Source organism: Oncorhynchus mykiss, chromosome 31, assembly GCF_013265735.2.
Source record: "Oncorhynchus mykiss isolate Arlee chromosome 31, USDA_OmykA_1.1, whole genome shotgun sequence".
Classification (NCBI taxonomy): domain Eukaryota; kingdom Metazoa; phylum Chordata; class Actinopteri; order Salmoniformes; family Salmonidae; genus Oncorhynchus; species Oncorhynchus mykiss.
In genome coordinates, this window is record NC_050571.1 from 28,265,826 (window position 1) to 28,286,914 (window position 21,089).

Consider the following 21,089-nt stretch of genomic DNA (forward strand, 5'->3'; position numbering starts at 1 on the left):
GCTTTTGGGTCCTCATTCACTCACCATAACAGAAGAATCCGACCAAGAATGGACCCAGCGACTTCGGATCCTCTCCACTCAGCCGTCGGGATCCAGGGAGCGATGCTAGGCAGACACGAGCAGGAAGTGTCTGCTGCTCGACATGCCGTTGGGACCCTGGCCACCCAAGTCTCCAACCTCACAGAACAGGTTCACCATCTCCGCCTCGATCCACCGGCCACTTCCAGGGCTTTCGAATCTCCGGAGCCCAGAATCAATAACCCGCCGTGTTACTCTGGGGAGCCCACTGAATGCCGCTCGTTCCTCACCCAGTGTGATATTGTGTTTTCTCTCCAGCCCAACACTTACTCCAGGAGCACTGCTCGTGTCGCCTACGTCATATCTCTCCTTATTGGACGGGCTCGTGAGTGGGGCACGGCAATCTGGGAGGCAAGGGCTGAGTGTACTAACCAGTATCAGGACTTTAAGGAGGAGATGATACGGGTTTTTGATCGATCTGTTTTTGGGGAGGAGGCTTCCAGGGCCCTGTCTTCCCTATGTCAAGGCAATCGATCCATAACAGACTACTCTATTGAGTTTCGCACTCTTGCTGTCTCCAGTGGCTGGAACGAGCCGGCCTTGCTCGCTCGTCTTCTGGAGGGTCTCCGCGCAGAGGTAAAGGATGAGATTCTCTCCCGGGAGGTTCCTTCCAGCGTGGATTCCTTGATTGAACTCGCTATTCGCATTGAGCGACGGGTTGATCTTCGTCACCGAGCTCGTGGAAAGGAGCTCGCGCTCTCCGTCGCTCCCCTCTCCGCATCACTACCATCTTCCTCTGCCGGCTCGGGTGCTGAGCCCATGCAGCTGGGAGGTATCCGCATCTCGACTAAGGAGAGGGAACGGAGAATCACCAACCGCCTCTGTCTCTATTGCGGTTCCGCTGGTCATTTTGTCACTTCATGTCCAGTAAAAGGCCAGAGCTCGTCAGTAAGCGGAGGGCTACTGGTGAGCGCTACTACTCCTGTCTCTCCTTCAAGATCCTGCACTACCTTGTCGGTCCATCTACGCTGGACCGGTTCGTCTGCTTCCTGCAGTGCCTTAATAGACTCTGGGGCGGAGGGCTGTTTTATGGACGAGACCTGGGCTCGGGAACATGACATTCCTCTCAGACAGTTAAAGGAGCCCACGGCCTTGTTCGCCCTGGATGGTAGTCCTCTCCCCAGGATTCAGCGTGAGACGCTACCTTTAACCCTCACTGTTTCTGGTAATCATAGTGAAACCATTTCTTTTTTAATTTTTCGTTCACCTTTTACACCTGTTGTTTTGGGCCATCCCTGGCTAGTTTGTCATAATCCTTCCATTAATTGGTCTAGTAATTCTATCCTCTCCTGGAACGTCTCTTGTCATGTGAAATGTTTAATGTCTGCTATCCCTCCTGTTTCCTCTGTCTCTTCTTCACAGGAGGAGCCTGGTGATTTGACAGGGGTGCCGGAGGAATATCACGATCTGCGCACGGTGTTCAGTCGGTCCAGGGCCACCTCTCTTCCTCCACACCGGTCGTATGATTGTAGTATTGATCTCCTTCCGGGAACCACCCCCCCCCGGGGTAGACTATACTCTCTGTCGGCTCCCGAACGTAAGGCTCTCGAAGATTATTTGTCTGTAGCTCTTGACGCCGGTACCATAGTCCCCTCCTCCTCTCCCGCCGGAGCGGGGTTTTTTTTTGTCAAGAAGAAGGACGGGTCTCTGCGCCCCTGCATAGATTATCGAGGGCTGAATGACATAACAGTGAAGAATCGTTATCCGCTTCCTCTTATGTCTTCAGCCTTCGAGATCCTGCAGGGAGCCAGGTTTTTCACTAAGTTGGACCTTCGTAACGCTTACCATCTCGTGCGCATCAGGGAGGGGGACGAGTGGAAGACGGCGTTTAACACTCCGTTAGGGCACTTTGAATACCGGGTTCTTCCTTTCGGCCTCGCTAACGCTCCAGCTGTCTTTCAGGCATTAGTCAATGATGTCCTGAGAGACATGCTGAACATCTTTGTTTTCGTCTACCTTGACGATATCCTGATTTTTTCACCGTCACTCCAGATTCATGTTCAGCACGTTCGACGTGTCCTCCAGCGCCTTTTAGAGAATTGTCTTTTTGTGAAGGCTGAGAAGTGCACTTTTCATGCCTCCTCAGTCACATTTCTCGGTTCTGTTATTTCCGCTGAAGGCATTAAGATGGATCCCGCTAAGGTCCAAGCTGTCATTGATTGGCCCGTCCCTAAGTCACGCGTCGAGCTGCAGCGCTTTCTCGGCTTCGCGAACTTCTATCGTCGTTTCATCCGTAATTTCGGTCAGGTGGCAGCTCCTCTCACAGCCCTTACTTCTGTCAAGACGTGCTTTAAGTGGTCCGTTTCCGCCCAGGGAGCTTTTGATCTCCTCAAGAATCGTTTTACATCCGCTCCTATCCTTGTTACACCTGACGTCTCTAGACAGTTCGTTGTCGAGGTTGACGCGTCAGAGGTGGGCGTGGGAGCCATTCTTTCTCAGCGCTCCCTCTCTGACGACAAGGTCCACCCATGCGCGTATTTTTCTCATCGCCTGTCGCCGTCGGAACGTAACTATGATGTGGGTAACCGCGAACTGCTCGCCATCCGGTTAGCCCTAGGCGAATGGCGACAGTGGTTGGAGGGGGCGACCGTTCCTTTTGTCGTTTGGACTGACCATAGGAACCTTGAGTACATCCGTTCTGCCAAACGACTTAATGCGCGTCAGGCGCGTTGGGCGCTGTTTTTCGCTCGTTTCGAGTTCGTGATTTCTTATCGTCCGGGCTCTAAGAACACCAAGCCTGATGCTTTGTCTCGTCTCTTCAGTTCTTCAGTAGCCTACACTGACCCCGAGGGGATTCTCCCTGAGGGGCGTGTTGTCGGGTTGACTGTCTGGGGAATTGAGAGGCAGGTAAAACAAGCGCTCACTCACACTCCGTCGCCGCGCGCTTGTCCTAGGAACCTTCTTTTCGTTCCCGTTCCTACTCGTCTGGCCGTTCTTCAGTGGGCTCACTCTGCCAAGTTAGCCGGCCACCCTGGCGTTCGGGGTACGCTTGCTTCCATTCGCCAGCGTTTTTGGTGGCCCACCCGGGAGCATGACACGCGTCGTTTCGTGGCTGCTTGTTCGGTCTGCGCGCAGACTAAGTCCGGTAACTCTCCTCCTGCCGGCCGTCTCAGGCCGCTTCCTATTCCCTCTCGACCGTGGTCTCACATCGCCTTAGATTTTGTCACCGGACTGCCTTCGTCAGCGGGGAAGACTGTTATTCTTACGGTTGTCGATAGGTTCTCTAAGGCGGCTCATTTCATTCCCCTTGCTAAGCTTCCTTCTGCTAAAGAGACGGCACAAATCATCATCGAGAACGTTTTCAGAATTCATGGCCTTCCGTCAGACGTCGTTTCGGACAGAGGTCCGCAATTCACGTCTCAATTTTGGAGGGAGTTTTGCCGTTTGATTGGGGCTTCCGTCAGTCTCTCTTCCGGCTTTCACCCCCAGTCTAACGGTCAAGCAGAACGGGCCAATCAGACTATTGGTCGCATCTTACGCAGTCTTTCTTTTCGCAACCCTGCGTCTTGGTCAGAACAGCTCCCCTGGGCAGAATACGCCCACAACTCGCTTCCTTCGTCTGCGACCGGGCTATCTCCTTTTCAGAGTAGCCTCGGGTACCAGCCTCCGCTGTTCTCATCTCAGTTCGCCGAGTCCAGCGTCCCCTCCGCTCAGGCTTTTGTCCAACGTTGCGAGCGCACCTGGAAGAGGGTCAGGTCTGCACTTTGCCGTTATAGGGCGCAGACTGTGAGGGCTGCTAATAAGCGTAGAACTAAGAGTCCTAGATATTGTCGCGGTCAGAGAGTTTGGCTCTCCACTCAGAACCTTCCCCTTAAGACGGCTTCTCGCAAGTTGACCCCGCGGTTCATTGGTCCGTTCCGTATTTCTCGGGTCATTAATCCTGTCGCAGTTCGACTTCTTCTTCCGCGATACCTTCGTCGCGTCCACCCGGTCTTCCATGTCTCCTGTATTAAGCCCGTTCTTCGCGCCCCCGCTCGTCTTCCCCCCCCCCCCCCATCCTTGTCGAGGGCGCACCCATCTACAGGGTCCGCAGGATTTTGGACATGCGTCCTCGGGGCCGTGGTCACCAGTACCTTGTCGATTGGGAGGGGTACGGTCCTGAGGAGAGGAGTTGGGTTCCCTCTCGGGACGTGCTGGACCGTGCGCTGATCGAGGATTTCCTCCGTTGCCGCCAGGTTTCCTCCTCGAGTGCGCCAGGAGGCGCTCGGTGAGTGGGGGGGTACTGTCATGTTGTGTCTTGTCTCTGTCCTTTCCCTTCACCCTGTCTCCCTCTGCTGGTCGTTGTTAGGTTACCTTTTCTCCCCCGCTTTCTCCCAGCTGTTCCTTGTCTCCTCTAACTACCCATTCACCCCGTTTCCCACCTGTTCCCTTTTTCCCTCTGATTAGGTCCCTATATCTCTCTCTGTTTCTGTTCCTGTCCTTGTCGGATTCTTGTTTGTGTTTCATGCCTGAGCCAGACTATCGTCATGTTTGCTGTAACCTTGTCCTGTCCTGTCGGAATCTGCCGGTCTATCTGAGCCTACCTATGTTTGGTTATTAAAGAAGCTCTGTTTAAGTTAGTTCGCTTTTGGGTCCTCATTCACTCACCATAACACATACTCTATTTTGGGCCCAGCTTTGGAACTTTGGCTTTCCTGGATATAGCCACAACATGGTGAATGCTGCATCCAACAGGATACAGCTTTAGAACAAAGTTCTACAGTATTAGTAAAAATGTGATCCAATACATGTGGATGATCTTGTTCCTGTAGTGTTTGTAAATACCCTGGTAGGTTGATTAATAACCTGAACCATATTACTGGCACTGGTTACAGTAAGAAGCTTCCTCTTGAGCGGACAGCTTGATGAAAACCAGTCAATATTCAGGTTCCCAAGAAAGTAGACCTCTCTGTTTACAGTACTACGCAAGTCATTTTTTGGGGTCTCTGCACTTTACTGTTTGTATTTTTTTTTAAATTTTACTCTTACTTCACTACCTTCCTAATTAAAATAATGTACTTTTTACTACATACATTTTCCCTGACACCCAAAAGTACTAGTTACATTTTGAATGCTTAGCAGGACAGGAAAATTGTCAAATTCACTCACTTATCAAAAGAACATCCCTCTTCATCCCTACTGCTTCTGATCTGGTGGACTCACTAAACACACATGCTTCATGTGTATTGTCGTGGCAGAATCAGAATTCTTTAGGTAACATTTATAAATATACATTTTCATAAGCATGCTTATGTAGGAAAAGTTACTTGGGCCTAGAGAGGGGAAAGGTCGGGTTAGTCTTATCTGTGAATGTGTCTGTAAACTATTCCTAAACCATGTGAAGGAATGGGGTGATTAATGGGGAACCAGTTAGGTGGCTCCACAATGTCTGTGTGCCAGTCACGTCTCTCTGTGATCTTGTCAAGGAGGGGGTATATTTGATATATGCCATTGGATGTTTTTGGTCCTAAGTGGTACCAAGAGTGAGATAAGAACTTAGTTTAGGAGACCAAACTGAACGATAATTTATAGCCAATGCTGTCTGGCTATATGTGTCTTTGCTATAAAGGATCTCAGTTGCCAATATGTTAGCACTCTCAGAGAATTCATTTATAGACACTGAATTGATCTGAGAGTCACAGGGCTATGGTGAAGCTCATATAATTAAATATGGACTTTATGTGTGTGTGGTTTGCTCTCTCATGATTTGGTAATACAGGAAATTTCCACAACAGTATGTAAATTATGTCTGAGTGTTGGAATGTGCCCCTGGCTATCCGTAAATTTTAAAAACAAGACATGGTTTGCTTAATATAAGGAATTTGAAATGATTTATACTTTTACTTTTGATACAAAGTATATTTTAGCAATTACATTTACTTTTGACACTAAAGTATTTTTAAAACCAAATACTTTGACTTTTACTCAAGTAGTATTTTACTGGGTGACTTTTATTTTTACTTGAGTAATTTTCTATTAAGTTGTCTTTTACTCAAGTATGACAATTGGGTACTTTTTCCACAACTGTGCATAAATGGTAGATGTATATCACCTAGTCAAAACTGAAAAATAGCTCAACTTTGAACACCACTATAACCTGAATGTTTTGGCATTCAGGTGCAACAAGTATATTTCTGGCCACTTCGACTATGGGCAAACATGTATGGAAGGTTTCATTCAAAACAAAGGGGTGCAGTAAGAAAGGGATTTAAGCAATATGGTATGACCATATTCCTAAATAAAAATTTAGTGACCATATGTGATAAAATTATAAAAATAATGACTGGTTTACTTGACTGATCGTTTACTGAAAATGTAACTGTATATGGTATTTTCTTATACATAGGTTGTTGTTGATTGGCATAGGCAGTTTTCCATTTTCTTTCATAGCTTTTTTTTAGTAAAAGCTGAACAAATATAACATTGATATTATGGATAGTATTACTCAATTGTTTTCTTTTCATATTCAAAAATAATGGTTATCTTTAGTTTTCGTAACTGGTCGCCAAACAACCTATGGGAACTTCTGATGACTGTAAACATCTTTGATATTAAGCATCTCAATCAGGTCGCAAGAAGGGGAAGGAGTTCCCATAGGTCGTTCGGCAACTCGTCACTCTACTCAGAGAAACAAGGTTACATCCGTAACCCAAACGTTTTGTTGAACTTTATAATTTGACTTTGCAACCATACCTGAAGACAAAGACAGAAAGGTGGTGTATGTGATGGGACTGGACTTGTGTTTCAGATGTTATTCACACTTCAGAGCCAATGTGTTATTTCCTGTTTTGGGGGATTTCCCTCATAAACCAAAAGTGAAACCAACGTTCTAAGGGATGTCTGTGGGCTCCAGTGAAAATTATTTCTTTCAGATTAACAAATTGTGATCCCACTGCCTTCACTCTTGAAGAAAAAAAGTGCTATCTAGAACCTAAAAGGGTTCTTGGCTGTCCCCATAGGAGAACCCTTTAAAGAGCCCTTTTTGGTTCCAGGTAGAACATTTTGGGGTTCTATGTAGAACCCTTTCCACCGAGGGTTCTACCTGGAACCAAAAAGGGTTCTATGGAGACAGCGGAAGAACCCTTTTAGAATCATTTTTTCTAAGAGTGGATTTGACCTGTATGTTTCACTGTCAAATGTTTTGGCAGGAGTTGTAATGGCGGGACAAGGATTTCAAGGTGCACTGAGGGTCATGCTCCTTGTGTGTCTCCTTGGACTAACAAAAGAGTTTGGTAAGAAGTGCTGTTTTCACAATACAAGTTTAAAAGTGGGTGTCATTTAGTGTAGTTTTTGTATTCCATATTTTTAAAGAATGTGAAAAATAAAAATATTAACTTATTTCCGTAGAACTTGAGGACAAAGACTGGGACGAGTTGAGGTCTGATGTGGCTGCGCTGCACAGATTGAAAGGATTACCTGATCAAATGACACGTAGGACCACAGGAGCAGACACCAGGTGGGTTTAATTCAGCCTTGATATCTCTGTCAAACCTCTCTTAGCCATTGTTGAATGAGATGTTTAATATTGTTTCTCTCTGTTTAGAGAGATAACAATGCACGGGACCAGGACAAAGAGATTCAGCAATTACAGGTAACATATCCACTCAGAGAAGTGACAAAATGTATTATTGCCCAGTACAGACGATTGAAAGAGGAATCACATAACAGCAAATGATTTAGGGAGTACTCATCTATTGTATTTCCTCAGGGCATATGTGGAGAAAAGGCCCATGGCTTTATTTGATGGTCTTAGGGGATGTGACAATTTTACAACATGTGTCATTCAAATGGACCAGGTAAGAAAGTGTCTGTTAAGCTGCATGTATGAACAGTTATTTATTATCTATAATTATAATTCTGGTACAGACATGTACATCATATTGGAAATCCAAGATGGCGTAGCAGTCATACGTCTTTGTCTTTGTCCTGTCGTGTCCGTTGTATATATATTTTCTTTATCTTTTTCTTCGCAAAATATTTTCCTAAACCTCAACTTCTAAATACTCTCCTGCAACCCGCCTCACCCAATGTGGTGTGGATCTGTTGTTTTTCTATTTTCAATTTACTTCAGATCTGGAATCCCTCAACTGAAGCTAGCCAGCTAGCTACCTACCAGCTATCAGTCAGGAAACCACTGCTAGCGGTCATCAACTCACCTTTAGCTCGGAAAGCTCTCGCCAGTTCGTACAACGTGACTCAAACCAGAGCATAACAGACCTATTTTTTTCTCTCCATATCCCCGGATTCCTACCTCAAGCTCTGAACATTTTCATCTGGATCTTTGCAACACCCGCAATTGCGGGTGACTACTCCTGGCTAGCATTTCCATCCTGGAGCAAGCACCAATTAGCCTGAAGCTAGCCCGGTTAGGGCTCCTGGGCTACCACCGAAGCCCACACCTGGGCTACAATATCTGGACCCCTTCTACTGCTGATACGGGGCACGGAACCCTGCCAATCCTCTACGACAGGAATACCGACATAATCTGCCCGAGGATTCCAACAGGCCCCCCTGGCGCGACGTCCGCTGAAGGCCCATTCTGCTAACCGCGGCCTGCTAGCTACCTAGAGCTACTTGGAACCCTACTAATCCACGACTGGTCTATCGACGTCACCGCATGAAGAGGCAAAAACAGACTTACCTCCATCGCGACGTCCCCCAAAGGCCCTTCTGCTAACTTGCTAGCCCTGGTCTACTAACTGCTAGCTTGCTAGCCCCGTTCTGCTAACTGCTAGCTTGCTAGCCCCGTTCTGCTAACTGCTAGCTTGCTTGCCCCAGTCTGCTAACTTCTAGCTTGCTTTCCCTGATCTGCTAACTGCTTCCTTGCTAACCCAGTCTGCTAACTGCTAGCTTTCTAGCCCCGGCCTACTAACTGCAAGCTTGTTAGCACCGGCCTGCAAACTGTCTGAATCGCCGTGTCCCCAGCCAGCCCAACCACTCACTGGACCCATATGAAAACTTGGCTACGCATGCCTCTCTCTAATATCAATATGCCTCGTCCATTACTGTCCTGGTTAGTGATTACTGTCATATTTCACTGTAGAGCCTCCAGCCCTGCTCAATATGCCTTAACCAACCATGTTGTTCCACCTCCTACATATGCGATGACATTACCTGGTTTAAACGTCTCCCGAGACTATATCTCTCTCATTATTACTCAATGCCTAAGTTTACCTCCAATGTACTCACATCCTACCTTACCTTTGTCTGTACACTATGCCTTGAATCTATGCTATCATTCTCAGAAACCTGCTCCTGTTACTCTCTGTTCCGAACGTGCTAGACAGCCAGTTCGTATAGCCTTTAGCCGTACTCTTATCCTACTTCTCCTCTGTTCCTCTGGTGATGTAGAGGTTAATCCAGGTCCTGCAGTGCCTAGCTCCACTCCCCAGGTGCTCTCATTTGTTGACTTCTGTAACCGTAAAAGCCTTGGTTTTATGCATGTTAACATTAGAAGCCTACTCCCTAAGTTTGTTTTACCCACTGCTTTAGCACACTCTGCCAACCTGGATGTCTTAGCCGTGTCTGAATCCTGGCTTAGGAAAACCAACAAAAACCCTGAAATCTCCATCCCTAACTATAACATTTTCCGCCAAGATAGAACTGCCAAAGGGGGTGGTGTTGCAATGTACTGCAAAGATAGCCTGCAGAGTTCTGTCTTACTATCCAGGTCTGTACCCAAACAATTTGAGCTTCTACTTCTAAAAATGTACCTTTCCAGAAACAAGTCTCTCACTGTTGCCTCTTTCTATAGACCACCCTCTGTCCCCAGCTGTGACCTCAACACCATATGTGAATTGATTGCACCCCATCTATCTTCTGAGCTCGTGCTACTAGGTGACCTAAACTGGGACATGCTTAAGCCAAGCCTAATCACCCAACCTCACTAAAGCTCTTGTGGCTGCATGAAAGCAAGTCCCCGCAGCAATGTTCCAACATCTAGTGGAAAGCCTTCCTAGAAGAGTAGAGGCTGTTATAACATCAAAGGGGGACCAACTCCATACAAAATAAAACTGGTTTTTAGAAATGTTTGCAAATTTACTTGAAAAAAGTTTTATTTAATATCACATTTACATAAGTATTCAGACCCTTTACTCAGTACTTTGTTGAAGCACGTTTGGCCACGATTACAGCCCCGATTCTTCTTTGGTATCCTCCCAAGCTCTGTCAGGTTGGAAGGGGAGCTTCGCTGTACAGCTATGTCAGGTCTCTCCAGAGATGTTCGATCGGGTTCAAGTCTGGGCTCTGGCTGGGCAACTCAAGGACATTCAGAGTCTTGTTCCGAAACCACTCCTGCGTTGTCTTGGCTGTGTGCTTAGTGTCGTTGTCCTGATGGAAGGTGAACCATTTCCTTAGACTGAGGTCCTGAGTGCTTTGGAGCAGGTTTTCATCAATGATCTCTCTGTACTTTGCTCTTTTGGCAAACTCCAAACAGGCTGTCATGTGCCTTTTACAGAGGAGTGGCTTCCGTCTGGCCACTCTACCAGAAAGGCCTGATTGGTGGAGTGTTGCAGTGTTTTAGAAATGTTTGCAAATTTACTTGAAAAAAGTTTTATTTAATATCACATTTACATAAGTAGTCAGACCCTTTACTCAGTACTTTGTTGAAGCACGTTTGGCCACGATTACAGCCCCGATTCTTCTTTGGTATCCTCCCAAGCTCTGTCAGGTTGGAAGGGGAGCTTCGCTGTACAGCTATGTCAGGTCTCTCCAGAGATGTTCGATCGGGTTCAAGTCTGGGCTCTGGCTGGGCAACTCAAGGACATTCAGAGTCTTGTTCCGAAACCACTCCTGCGTTGTCTTGGCTGTGTGCTTAGTGTCGTTGTCCTGATGGAAGGTGAACCATTTCCTTAGACTGAGGTCCTGAGTGCTTTGGAGCAGGTTTTCATCAATGATCTCTCTGTACTTTGCTCTTTTGGCAAACTCCAAACAGGCTGTCATGTGCCTTTTACAGAGGAGTGGCTTCCGTCTGGCCACTCTACCAGAAAGGCCTGATTGGTGGAGTGTTGCAGAGATGGTTGTCCTTCTGGAAGGTTCTCCCATCTCCACAGAGGAACTCTGGAGCTCTCTCAGAGTGACCATCGGGTTCTTGGCCACCTCCCTGACCAAAATCAAATCAAATCATGTATTGTGTTTATATAGCCCTTCGTACATCAGCTGATATCTCAAAGTGCTGTACAGAAACCCAGCCTAACACCCCAAACAGCAAGCAATGCAGGTGTAGAAGCACAGTGGCTAGGAAAAACTCCCTAGAAAGGCCAAAACCTAGGAAGAAACCTAGAGAGGAACCAGGCTATGTGGGTGGCCAGTCCTCTTCTGGCTATGCCGGGTGGAGATTATAACAGAACATGGCCAAGATGTTCAAATGTTCATAAATGACCAGCATGGTCCTAGGGCTCAGGTCCTCCGAGAGAGAGAAAGAAAGAGAGAAAGAGAGAATTAGAGAGAGCACACTTAAATTCACACAGGACACCGAATAGGACAGGAGAAGTACTCCAGATATAATAAACTGACCCTAGCCCCCCGACACATAAACTACTGCAGCATAAATACTGGAGGCTGAGACAGGAGGGGTCAGGAGACACTGTGGCCCCATCCGAAGACACCCCCAGACAGGGCCAAACAGGAAGGATATAACCCCACCCACTTTGCCAAAACACAAGGCACTTCTGTCCCGATTGCTCGGTTTGGTGGTTCCAAACTTCTTCCATTTAAGAATGATGGAGGCCACTGTGTTCTTGGGGACCTTCAATGCTGCAGATATTTATTTTTACCCTTCCCCAGATCTGTGCCTTGACACAATCCTGTCTCGGAGTTCTACGGACAATTCCTTCGACCTCATGGCTTGGTTTTTGCTCTGACATGCACTGTCAACTGTGGGACCTTATATAGACAGGTGTGTGCTTTTCCAAATCATGTCCAATCAATTGAATTTACCACAGGTGGATTCCAATCAATTTGTAGAAACATCTCAAGGATGATCAATGGAAACAGGATGCACTTGAGCTCAATTTCGAGTCACATAACAAAGGGTCTGAATATTATTATTTTTTTATACATTTGCAAAAATTTCAGAAAACCTTTTTTCGCTTTGTCATTATTGGGTATTGTGTGTAGATTGATGAGTAAAACAATTAATCGAATCAATTTTAGAATAAGGCTGTAATGTAACAAAATGTTGAAAAAGTGAAGGGACCGGATGTCAGGAAGCTTGGCCCCAGTGATGTACTGGGCCGTACGCACTACTGTCGTGGAAATTTCCTCTATTTACCAAATCATGGGAGCAAACCACACACACAAGTCAGAGTTAGTTATCAAAGTCCATCTTTAATTATATGAGCTCTATCACAACCCTGTGAATCTCAGATCAATTCAGTGTCCAACCATGAATTCTCTGAGAGCCCCCTTACAATGCAACTGAGTTCCTTTAATAGCAAAGACACGCATAGTCAGACAGCATAAACATAATTCATCGTTCAGCTTTGTCTCCTTTCCCAAACCCCAGAACCATAAACCAAATCCTCCATATCAACAGGCATATATCAAATTGTCATTTAGATACAACCAACTCAAAATACAACCTCCTGGACAAACTCACGGAGAGGAGAGTGAGGCTATAGGTTAAGATAGAAACAACATTAGAGGGAGCATAGAATGATTCCAGACACTGCCACCCTTCTTTCCCCACAAGAAAAAGGTAGGGAGTAAAAGATATGTTTACACATGATGACACTTTGACCTCTCCCCTCTCAGTGGCCCATGCAACTTAGTTTTGACATAGAACAGATAACTGCAACCTCGCCACAGTATTATACAAAAATACCATTCTGATGAGAATTAACTTACACACATTTGATGAATATTAAACATCTTACAAATGTTACCAACAAATTCTGATTATCCCACGACACTACCCTCTGTAGTGCCTTGCGCTTTGATGCGGAGCGGTGATGCAACCAGCCAGGCGGTGATGCAACCAGTCAGGATGCTTTCTATTGTGCAGCTGTAGAACTTTTTGAGTATCTGAGGACCCATGCTAATATTTCAGTCTCCTGAGGGGGAATAGGCATTGTCGTGCCCTCTTTACGTCTGTCTTGGTGTGTTTGGACCATGATAGCTTGTTGGTGATGTGGACACCAACAAACTTGAAGCTCTTGACCTGCCCGACTACAGCTCCGTCAATGAGAATGAGGGCATGCTCGGCCCTCCTGTAGTCCACGATCATCTCCTTTGTCTTGATCACATTGAGGGAGGTTGTTATTGCGGCACTACACTGCCAGGTCTCTGAACTCCTTCCTATAGACTGTCTCATCATTGTCGATGATCAGGCCTACCACCGTTGTGTCGTCTGCAAACTTAATGATTGTGTTGGAGTTGTGCTCCTGTAGGTGAAGAAGCCGGATGTGGAGGTCCTGGGCTGGCGTGGTTATATGTTGACTGCGGTTGTGAGGCCGGTTGGATGTACTGACAAATTCTCTAAAAATACATTTATGGTAGAGAAATTAACATTACATTCTCTGGCAACAGCTCTAGTGGACATTCCTGCAGTCGGCATGCCAATTGAATGCTCCCTCAAAACTTGAGAAATCTGTAGAACCTCGCCGGAGTCCTTACTATTGACCAACATCAGCCTTGTTGGATGTGTCATGAATATGTGTGTGTGTGTGTGTGTGTGTGTGTGTGTGTGTGTGTGTGTGTGTGTGTGTGTGTGTGTGTGTGTGTGTGTGTGTGTGTGTGTGTGTGTGTGTGTGTGTGTATTTATTGCCTGATTTTTTTTATCAGCCCTCTCCAGAAGCAGCTCTTTCTTTTACTCCTTGAACTTCACAGACAGCTTTTTCCACACGTTCTCCTTCCCAGGCTCCTTTAAAGACTTTTTGCTGGTCTCCTTAGAAGATTCCTTCTTTGACACCTTTCCAGATTCCTTGAAGGACTCCTTTTTCTATGGCTTCCCTAAGTTGTCAACAGCCTTTAGACATAGTTTCAGGCTTTTATTTTGAAGAATGAGTGTGAACGACCACATTGTGTAAGTGGATAGGTGGGGGCTCTGAGAGTGAGTTGTGCGCAATAGAGAAAGGCGGCCATTGTTACTCCCGGTCTTAGTGAAAAGCCAACTGTCTCGGTTGATATATTATCGAATAGATATTTGAAAAACACCCTGAGGATTGATTATAAAAAAACATTTTACATTTTTCTGTGGACATTATGGATATAATTTTGAATTTTTGTCTGCGTTGTCGTGACCGTTCTTTCCGGTGGATTCCTGGGCATAACACACCAAACTAATGGAGGTATTTGGATATAAAAAATATCTTTATGGAACAAAAGGAACATTTGTTGTCTAACTGGGAGTCTCGTGAGTGAAAACATCCGAAGATCATCAAAGGTAAACAATTAATTTGATTGCTTTTCTGATTTTCGTGACCAAGTTACCTGATGCTAAGTGTACTTATTTTTTTGTCGATCGATCGATAAACTTACACAAACGCTTGTATTGCTTTCGCTGTAAAGCATAATTTCAAAAACTGAGACGACAGGTGGATTAACAAAAGACTAAGCTGTGTTTTGCAATATTGCACTTGTGATTTCATGAATATGAATATTTTCTAGTAATATTATTTTACTATGGCACTATGCTATTCAGCGTTGCTGACGACAATTATCCCGGATCCGGGATGGGTAGTTCAGAATAGGTTAACTGACTTGCCTAGTTAAATAAAGGTTAAATTTTAAAAAAGTATAAATAAAAATAAATTCCTTAGAGAACTTCTTTTCTTTCTTCAATTTTTTCACAGGCTCTTCTGCAGTCTCTTCCAGAGACTCTTCCAGAGACTTGACTGCCCCCTCTGCACACTCTTTCTTATCCTTGGAATCTTTATCTGTCTTGGTCTTGACCTTCTTGGAGGGCTGTTTCTTCTTGATAAACTTGGCGGCAGACTCCTGCTGCAGGGGCAGCTCCTCCAGGTCCACAAAAGCCTCTGAAATTGGCTCACAGAGCCTGCTGGTATCATAACAGGTATGGCTGTGTTAGCCTCGGAGGCCAGGGACAGCCGTCCCCCCTTGCCCGGGGGTCACAGCAGGGTGATGTGCTTCTTCAGGCAGGTTTAGTCTGGTCGAGAACTAGTGCGGACCAGAGCTAGCTATTAGCTACACCATGGTCCAGAGCTAGTTAGTGCAGACCAGACCAGAGCCATGCACATGTAACAGATGTGATCGTACTTCGTCACTCTCTTGCGTTGTGTTTATAAAGAAAGGAATGCCAGCCAGCAGTCCCAGTTGATCGGTAGTTTATTTTGATAGACAGGAGACAGCACATTAGATGTGCAAGGTTCAATGTTGTTGATGGCTGTAAATAGCTTGAATCACTTGCATGGAATTATCAGACTGGGCTTTTGCAATATTTGTATTTGTATTTTATTAGGGATCCCCATTAGCTGCTGCCAAGGCAGGGGGGTCCAAGCACATTAAGACACTTACATCACACATAAAACAAAATATAAAACAGTACATCATATAACACTATCACACTAATCTTGCCAATTATTTAAAATTCTATCTTTGTTTCATCAGACGAGAGGACATTTCTCCAAAAAGTACGATCTTTTTCTCCATGTGCAGTTGCAAACCATAGTCTGGCTCTTTTATGCCGGTTTTGAGCAGTGGATTCTTCCTTGCTGAGCGGCCTTTCAGGTTATGTCGATGTTGGACTCGTTTTACTGTGGATATAGATACTTTTGTACCTGTTTCCTCCAGCATCTTCACAAGGTCCTTTGATGTTGTTCTGGGATTGATTTGCACTTTTTGCACCAAAGTACGTTCATCTCTATGAAACAGAACGCGTCTCCTTCCTGAGCGGTATAATGGCTGCGTGGTCTCATGGTGTTTATACTTGCGTACTATTGATTGTACAGATGAACGTGGTACCTTCAGGCGTTTGGAAATTGCTCCCAAGAATGAACCAGACTTGTGGAGGTCTACAATTTTTATCTGAAGTCTTGGCTGATTTCTTTTGACTTTCCCATGATGTCAAGAAAAGAGGCACTGAGTTTGAAGGTAGGCCTTGAAATACATCCACAGGTTGCACGGTGTTTCCTCTGACGTATTGGTGCGGCTGGATTCCGGGTTGGATGCGTGCTGTGTTAAGAAGCAATTGACTCAAACAATGTCAATTAGCTTCTAAAGCCATAACATAATTTTCTGTTTAATGGCACAGTCAACTTTTTATTTTTTATTTACATTTTACCCCTTTTTCTCCCCAATTTCGTGGTATCCAATTGTTTTTAGTAGCTACTATCTTGTCTCATCGCTACAACTCCCGTACGGCCTCGGGAGAGGTTGAAAGTCATGCGTCCTCCGATACACAACCCAACCAAGCCGCACTGCTTCTTAACACAGAAAGCATCCAACCCGGAAGCCAGCCGCACCAATATGTCAGAGGAAACACCGTGCAACCTTGGTTAGCGCGCACTGCGGGGGAATAGGCATTGTCGTGCCCTCTTTACGTCTGTCTTGGTGTGTTTGGACCATGATAGCTTGTTGGTGATGTGGACACCAACAAACTTGAAGCTCTTGACCTGCCCGACTACAGCTCCGTCAATGAGAATGAGGGCATGCTCGGCCCTCCTGTAGTCCACGATCATCTCCTTTGTCTTGATCACATTGAGGGAGGTTGTTATTGCGGCACTACACTGCCAGGTCTCTGAACTCCTTCCTATAGACTGTCTCATCATTGTCGATGATCAGGCCTACCACCGTTGTGTCGTCTGCAAACTTAATGATTGTGTTGGAGTTGTGCTCCTGTAGGTGAAGAAGCCGGATGTGGAGGTCCTGGGCTGGCGTGGTTATATGTTGACTGCGGTTGTGAGGCCGGTTGGATGTACTGACAAATTCTCTAAAAATACATTTATGGTAGAGAAATTAACATTACATTCTCTGGCAACAGCTCTAGTGGACATTCCTGCAGTCGGCATGCCAATTGAATGCTCCCTCAAAACTTGAGAAATCTGTAGAACCTCGCCGGAGTCCTTACTATTGACCAACATCAGCCTTGTTGGATGTGTCATGAATATGTGTGTGTGTGTGTGTGTGTGTGTGTGTGTGTGTGTGTGTGTGTGTGTGTGTGTGTGTGTGTGTGTGTGTGTGTGTGTGTGTGTGTGTGTGTGTGTTTATTGCCTGATTTTTTTTATCAGCCCTCTCCAGAAGCAGCTCTTTCTTTTACTCCTTGAACTTCACAGACAGCTTTTTCCACACGTTCTCCTTCCCAGGCTCCTTTAAAGACTTTTTGCTGGTCTCCTTAGAAGATTCCTTCTTTGACACCTTTCCAGATTCCTTGAAGGACTCCTTTTTCTATGGCTTCCCTAAGTTGTCAACAGCCTTTAGACATAGTTTCAGGCTTTTATTTTGAAGAATGAGTGTGAACGACCACATTGTGTAAGTGGATAGGTGGGGGCTCTGAGAGTGAGTTGTGCGCAATAGAGAAAGGCGGCCATTGTTACTCCCGGTCTTAGTGAAAAGCCAACTGTCTCGGTTGATATATTATCGAATAGATATTTGAAAAACACCCTGAGGATTGATTATAAAAAAACATTTTACATTTTTCTGTGGACATTATGGATATAATTTTGAATTTTTGTCTGCGTTGTCGTGACCGTTCTTTCCGGTGGATTCCTGGGCATAACACACCAAACTAATGGAGGTATTTGGATATAAAAAATATCTTTATGGAACAAAAGGAACATTTGTTGTCTAACTGGGAGTCTCGTGAGTGAAAACATCCGAAGATCATCAAAGGTAAACAATTAATTTGATTGCTTTTCTGATTTTCGTGACCAAGTTACCTGATGCTAAGTGTACTTATTTTTTTGTCGATCGATCGATAAACTTACACAAACGCTTGTATTGCTTTCGCTGTAAAGCATAATTTCAAAAACTGAGACGACAGGTGGATTAACAAAAGACTAAGCTGTGTTTTGCAATATTGCACTTGTGATTTCATGAATATGAATATTTTCTAGTAATATTATTTTACTATGGCACTATGCTATTCAGCGTTGCTGACGACAATTATCCCGGATCCGGGATGGGTAGTTCAGAATAGGTTAACTGACTTGCCTAGTTAAATAAAGGTTAAATTTTAAAAAAGTATAAATAAAAATAAATTCCTTAGAGAACTTCTTTTCTTTCTTCAATTTTTTCACAGGCTCTTCTGCAGTCTCTTCCAGAGACTCTTCCAGAGACTTGACTGCCCCCTCTGCACACTCTTTCTTATCCTTGGAATCTTTATCTGTCTTGGTCTTGACCTTCTTGGAGGGCTGTTTCTTCTTGATAAACTTGGCGGCAGACTCCTGCTGCAGGGGCAGCTCCTCCAGGTCCACAAAAGCCTCTGAAATTGGCTCACAGAGCCTGCTGGTATCATAACAGGTATGGCTGTGTTAGCCTCGGAGGCCAGGGACAGCCGTCCCCCCTTGCCCGGGGGTCACAGCAGGGTGATGTGCTTCTTCAGGCAGGTTTAGTCTGGTCGAGAACTAGTGCGGACCAGAGCTAGCTTTTAGCTACACCATGGTCCAGAGCTAGTTAGTGCAGACCAGACCAGAGCCATGCACATGTAACAGATGTGATCGTACTTCGTCACTCTCTTGCGTTGTGTTTATAAAGAAAGGAATGCCAGCCAGCAGTCCCAGTTGATCGGTAGTTTATTTTGATAGACAGGAGACAGCACATTAGATGTGCAAGGTTCAATGTTGTTGATGGCTGTAAATAGCTTGAATCACTTGCATGGAATTATCAGACTGGGCTTTTGCAATATTTGTATTTGTATTTTATTAGGGATCCCCATTAGCTGCTGCCAAGGCAGGGGGGTCCAAGCACATTAAGACACTTACATCACACATAAAACAAAATATAAAACAGTACATCATATAACACTATCACACTAATCTTGCCAATTATTTAAAATTCTATCTTTGTTTCATCAGACGAGAGGACATTTCTCCAAAAAGTACGATCTTTTTCTCCATGTGCAGTTGCAAACCATAGTCTGGCTCTTTTATGCCGGTTTTGAGCAGTGGATTCTTCCTTGCTGAGCGGCCTTTCAGGTTATGTCGATGTTGGACTCGTTTTACTGTGGATATAGATACTTTTGTACCTGTTTCCTCCAGCATCTTCACAAGGTCCTTTGATGTTGTTCTGGGATTGATTTGCACTTTTTGCACCAAAGTACGTTCATCTCTATGAAACAGAACGCGTCTCCTTCCTGAGCGGTATAATGGCTGCGTGGTCTCATGGTGTTTATACTTGCGTACTATTGATTGTACAGATGAACGTGGTACCTTCAGGCGTTTGGAAATTGCTCCCAAGAATGAACCAGACTTGTGGAGGTCTACAATTTTTATCTGAAGTCTTGGCTGATTTCTTTTGACTTTCCCATGATGTCAAGAAAAGAGGCACTGAGTTTGAAGGTAGGCCTTGAAATACATCCACAGGTTGCACGGTGTTTCCTCTGACGTATTGGTGCGGCTGGCTTCCGGGTTGGATGCGTGCTGTGTTAAGAAGCAATTGACTCAAACAATGTCAATTAGCTTCTAAAGCCATAACATAATTTTCTGTTTAATGGCACAGTCAACTTTTTATTTTTTATTTACATTTTACCCCTTTTTCTCCCCAATTTCGTGGTATCCAATTGTTTTTAGTAGCTACTATCTTGTCTCATCGCTACAACTCCCGTACGGGCTCGGGAGAGGTTGAAAGTCATGCGTCCTCCGATACACAACCCAACCAAGCCGCACTGCTTCTTAACACAGAAAGCATCCAACCCGGAAGCCAGCCGCACCAATATGTCAGAGGAAACACCGTGCAACCTTGGTTAGCGCGCACTGCGCCCGGCCCGCCACAGGAGTCGCTGGTGCGCGATGAGACAAGGACATCCCTACCGACCAAGCCCTCCCTAACCCGGACGACGCTAGGCCAATTGTGCGTCGCCCCATAGACCTCCCGGTCGCAGCCGGTTGTGACAGAGCCTGGGCACGAACCCAGAGTCTCTGATGGCACAGCTGGCGCTGCAGTACAGCGCCCTTAACCACTGCGCCACCCGAGGCCAAGGCACAGTCAACTTAGCGTATGTAAACTTCTGACCCATTGGAATTGTGATACAGTGAATTATAAATTAAATAATCTGTCTGTAAACAATTGTTGGAAAAATTACTTGTGTCATACACAAAGTAGATGTCCTAACCGACTTGCCAAAACTATAGTTTGTTAACAAGAAATTTGTGGAGTGGTTGAAAAACAAGTTTTAATGACTCGAACCTAAGTGTATGTAAACGTCCGACTTCAACTGCATGCATAGTGACTTTAATAGCTATACCTACATGTACATATTACCTCAACTAACCGGACATTGACTCTGTACCGGTACCCCCCTGTATATAGTCTCGCAACTGTTATTTTACTGCTGCTCTTTAATTACTTGTTACTTTTATTTCTTATTGTTATCCATATGTTTTAAAACTGCATTGTTGGTTATGGGTTCATAAGTAAGCATTTCACTGTAAGGTGAAATACCTGTTGTATTCGGCGCATGTGACTTATGCGATTTGATTTGATTTGATTAGTAAGTTTGGATTGAACAGACATTCCCTCCCATATATTTTCGGTAGCTGCATATGTGACATAACTCCACTGTTAATATTAATAATCTCATTAATAAATATAATTAATTTTTTATAAAAAAATCCATAAAGTCGTTTATTTTTATTTGTATCAGTATAATTGAGTTTTTTGGAGTTGGGAATAAATGTCGTAACTACAGAAAGCTGAGACCATCCTCTCTCCAACAGTCACAACAGTACTGTTTTTTTGCACCATTTTATTTTCAAATGTTGCGCAATCAGAAGGCAATTTTTCTGTTCCTCTCCATCTAGGCTACTTTGAGAAACATGGGCAAGTTAAACACTTTCATGGAGGAAACAGGATATTAATGTTCTTTAGGCTATTGTTTGACCAAATTATGGTTTTAGTCTCCCCAAAAATAGAACTTT

General features: G+C 44.9%; 1 protein-coding gene across 4 annotated transcripts in view; it reads left to right on the plus strand.

Moving 5' to 3' along the window:
* The window catches only part of LOC110504299, a 50,963-nt gene that overhangs the window by 9,380 nt on the left and 20,494 nt on the right, over nucleotides 1–21,089 (plus strand). For 3 of the 4 annotated variants that reach the window (XM_036970187.1, XM_036970190.1, XM_036970189.1), the window contains exons 2-5: nucleotides 7,206–7,289; nucleotides 7,405–7,513; nucleotides 7,601–7,648; nucleotides 7,766–7,853. In XM_036970187.1, the coding sequence (XP_036826082.1) occupies nucleotides 7,214–7,289; nucleotides 7,405–7,513; nucleotides 7,601–7,648; nucleotides 7,766–7,853 (321 nt within the window). In that variant the 5' untranslated portion in view covers nucleotides 7,206–7,213. The remainder of the gene's footprint in view (nucleotides 1–7,205; nucleotides 7,290–7,404; nucleotides 7,514–7,600; nucleotides 7,649–7,765; nucleotides 7,854–21,089) is intronic. The other variant, XM_036970188.1, reaches the window with a different exon arrangement.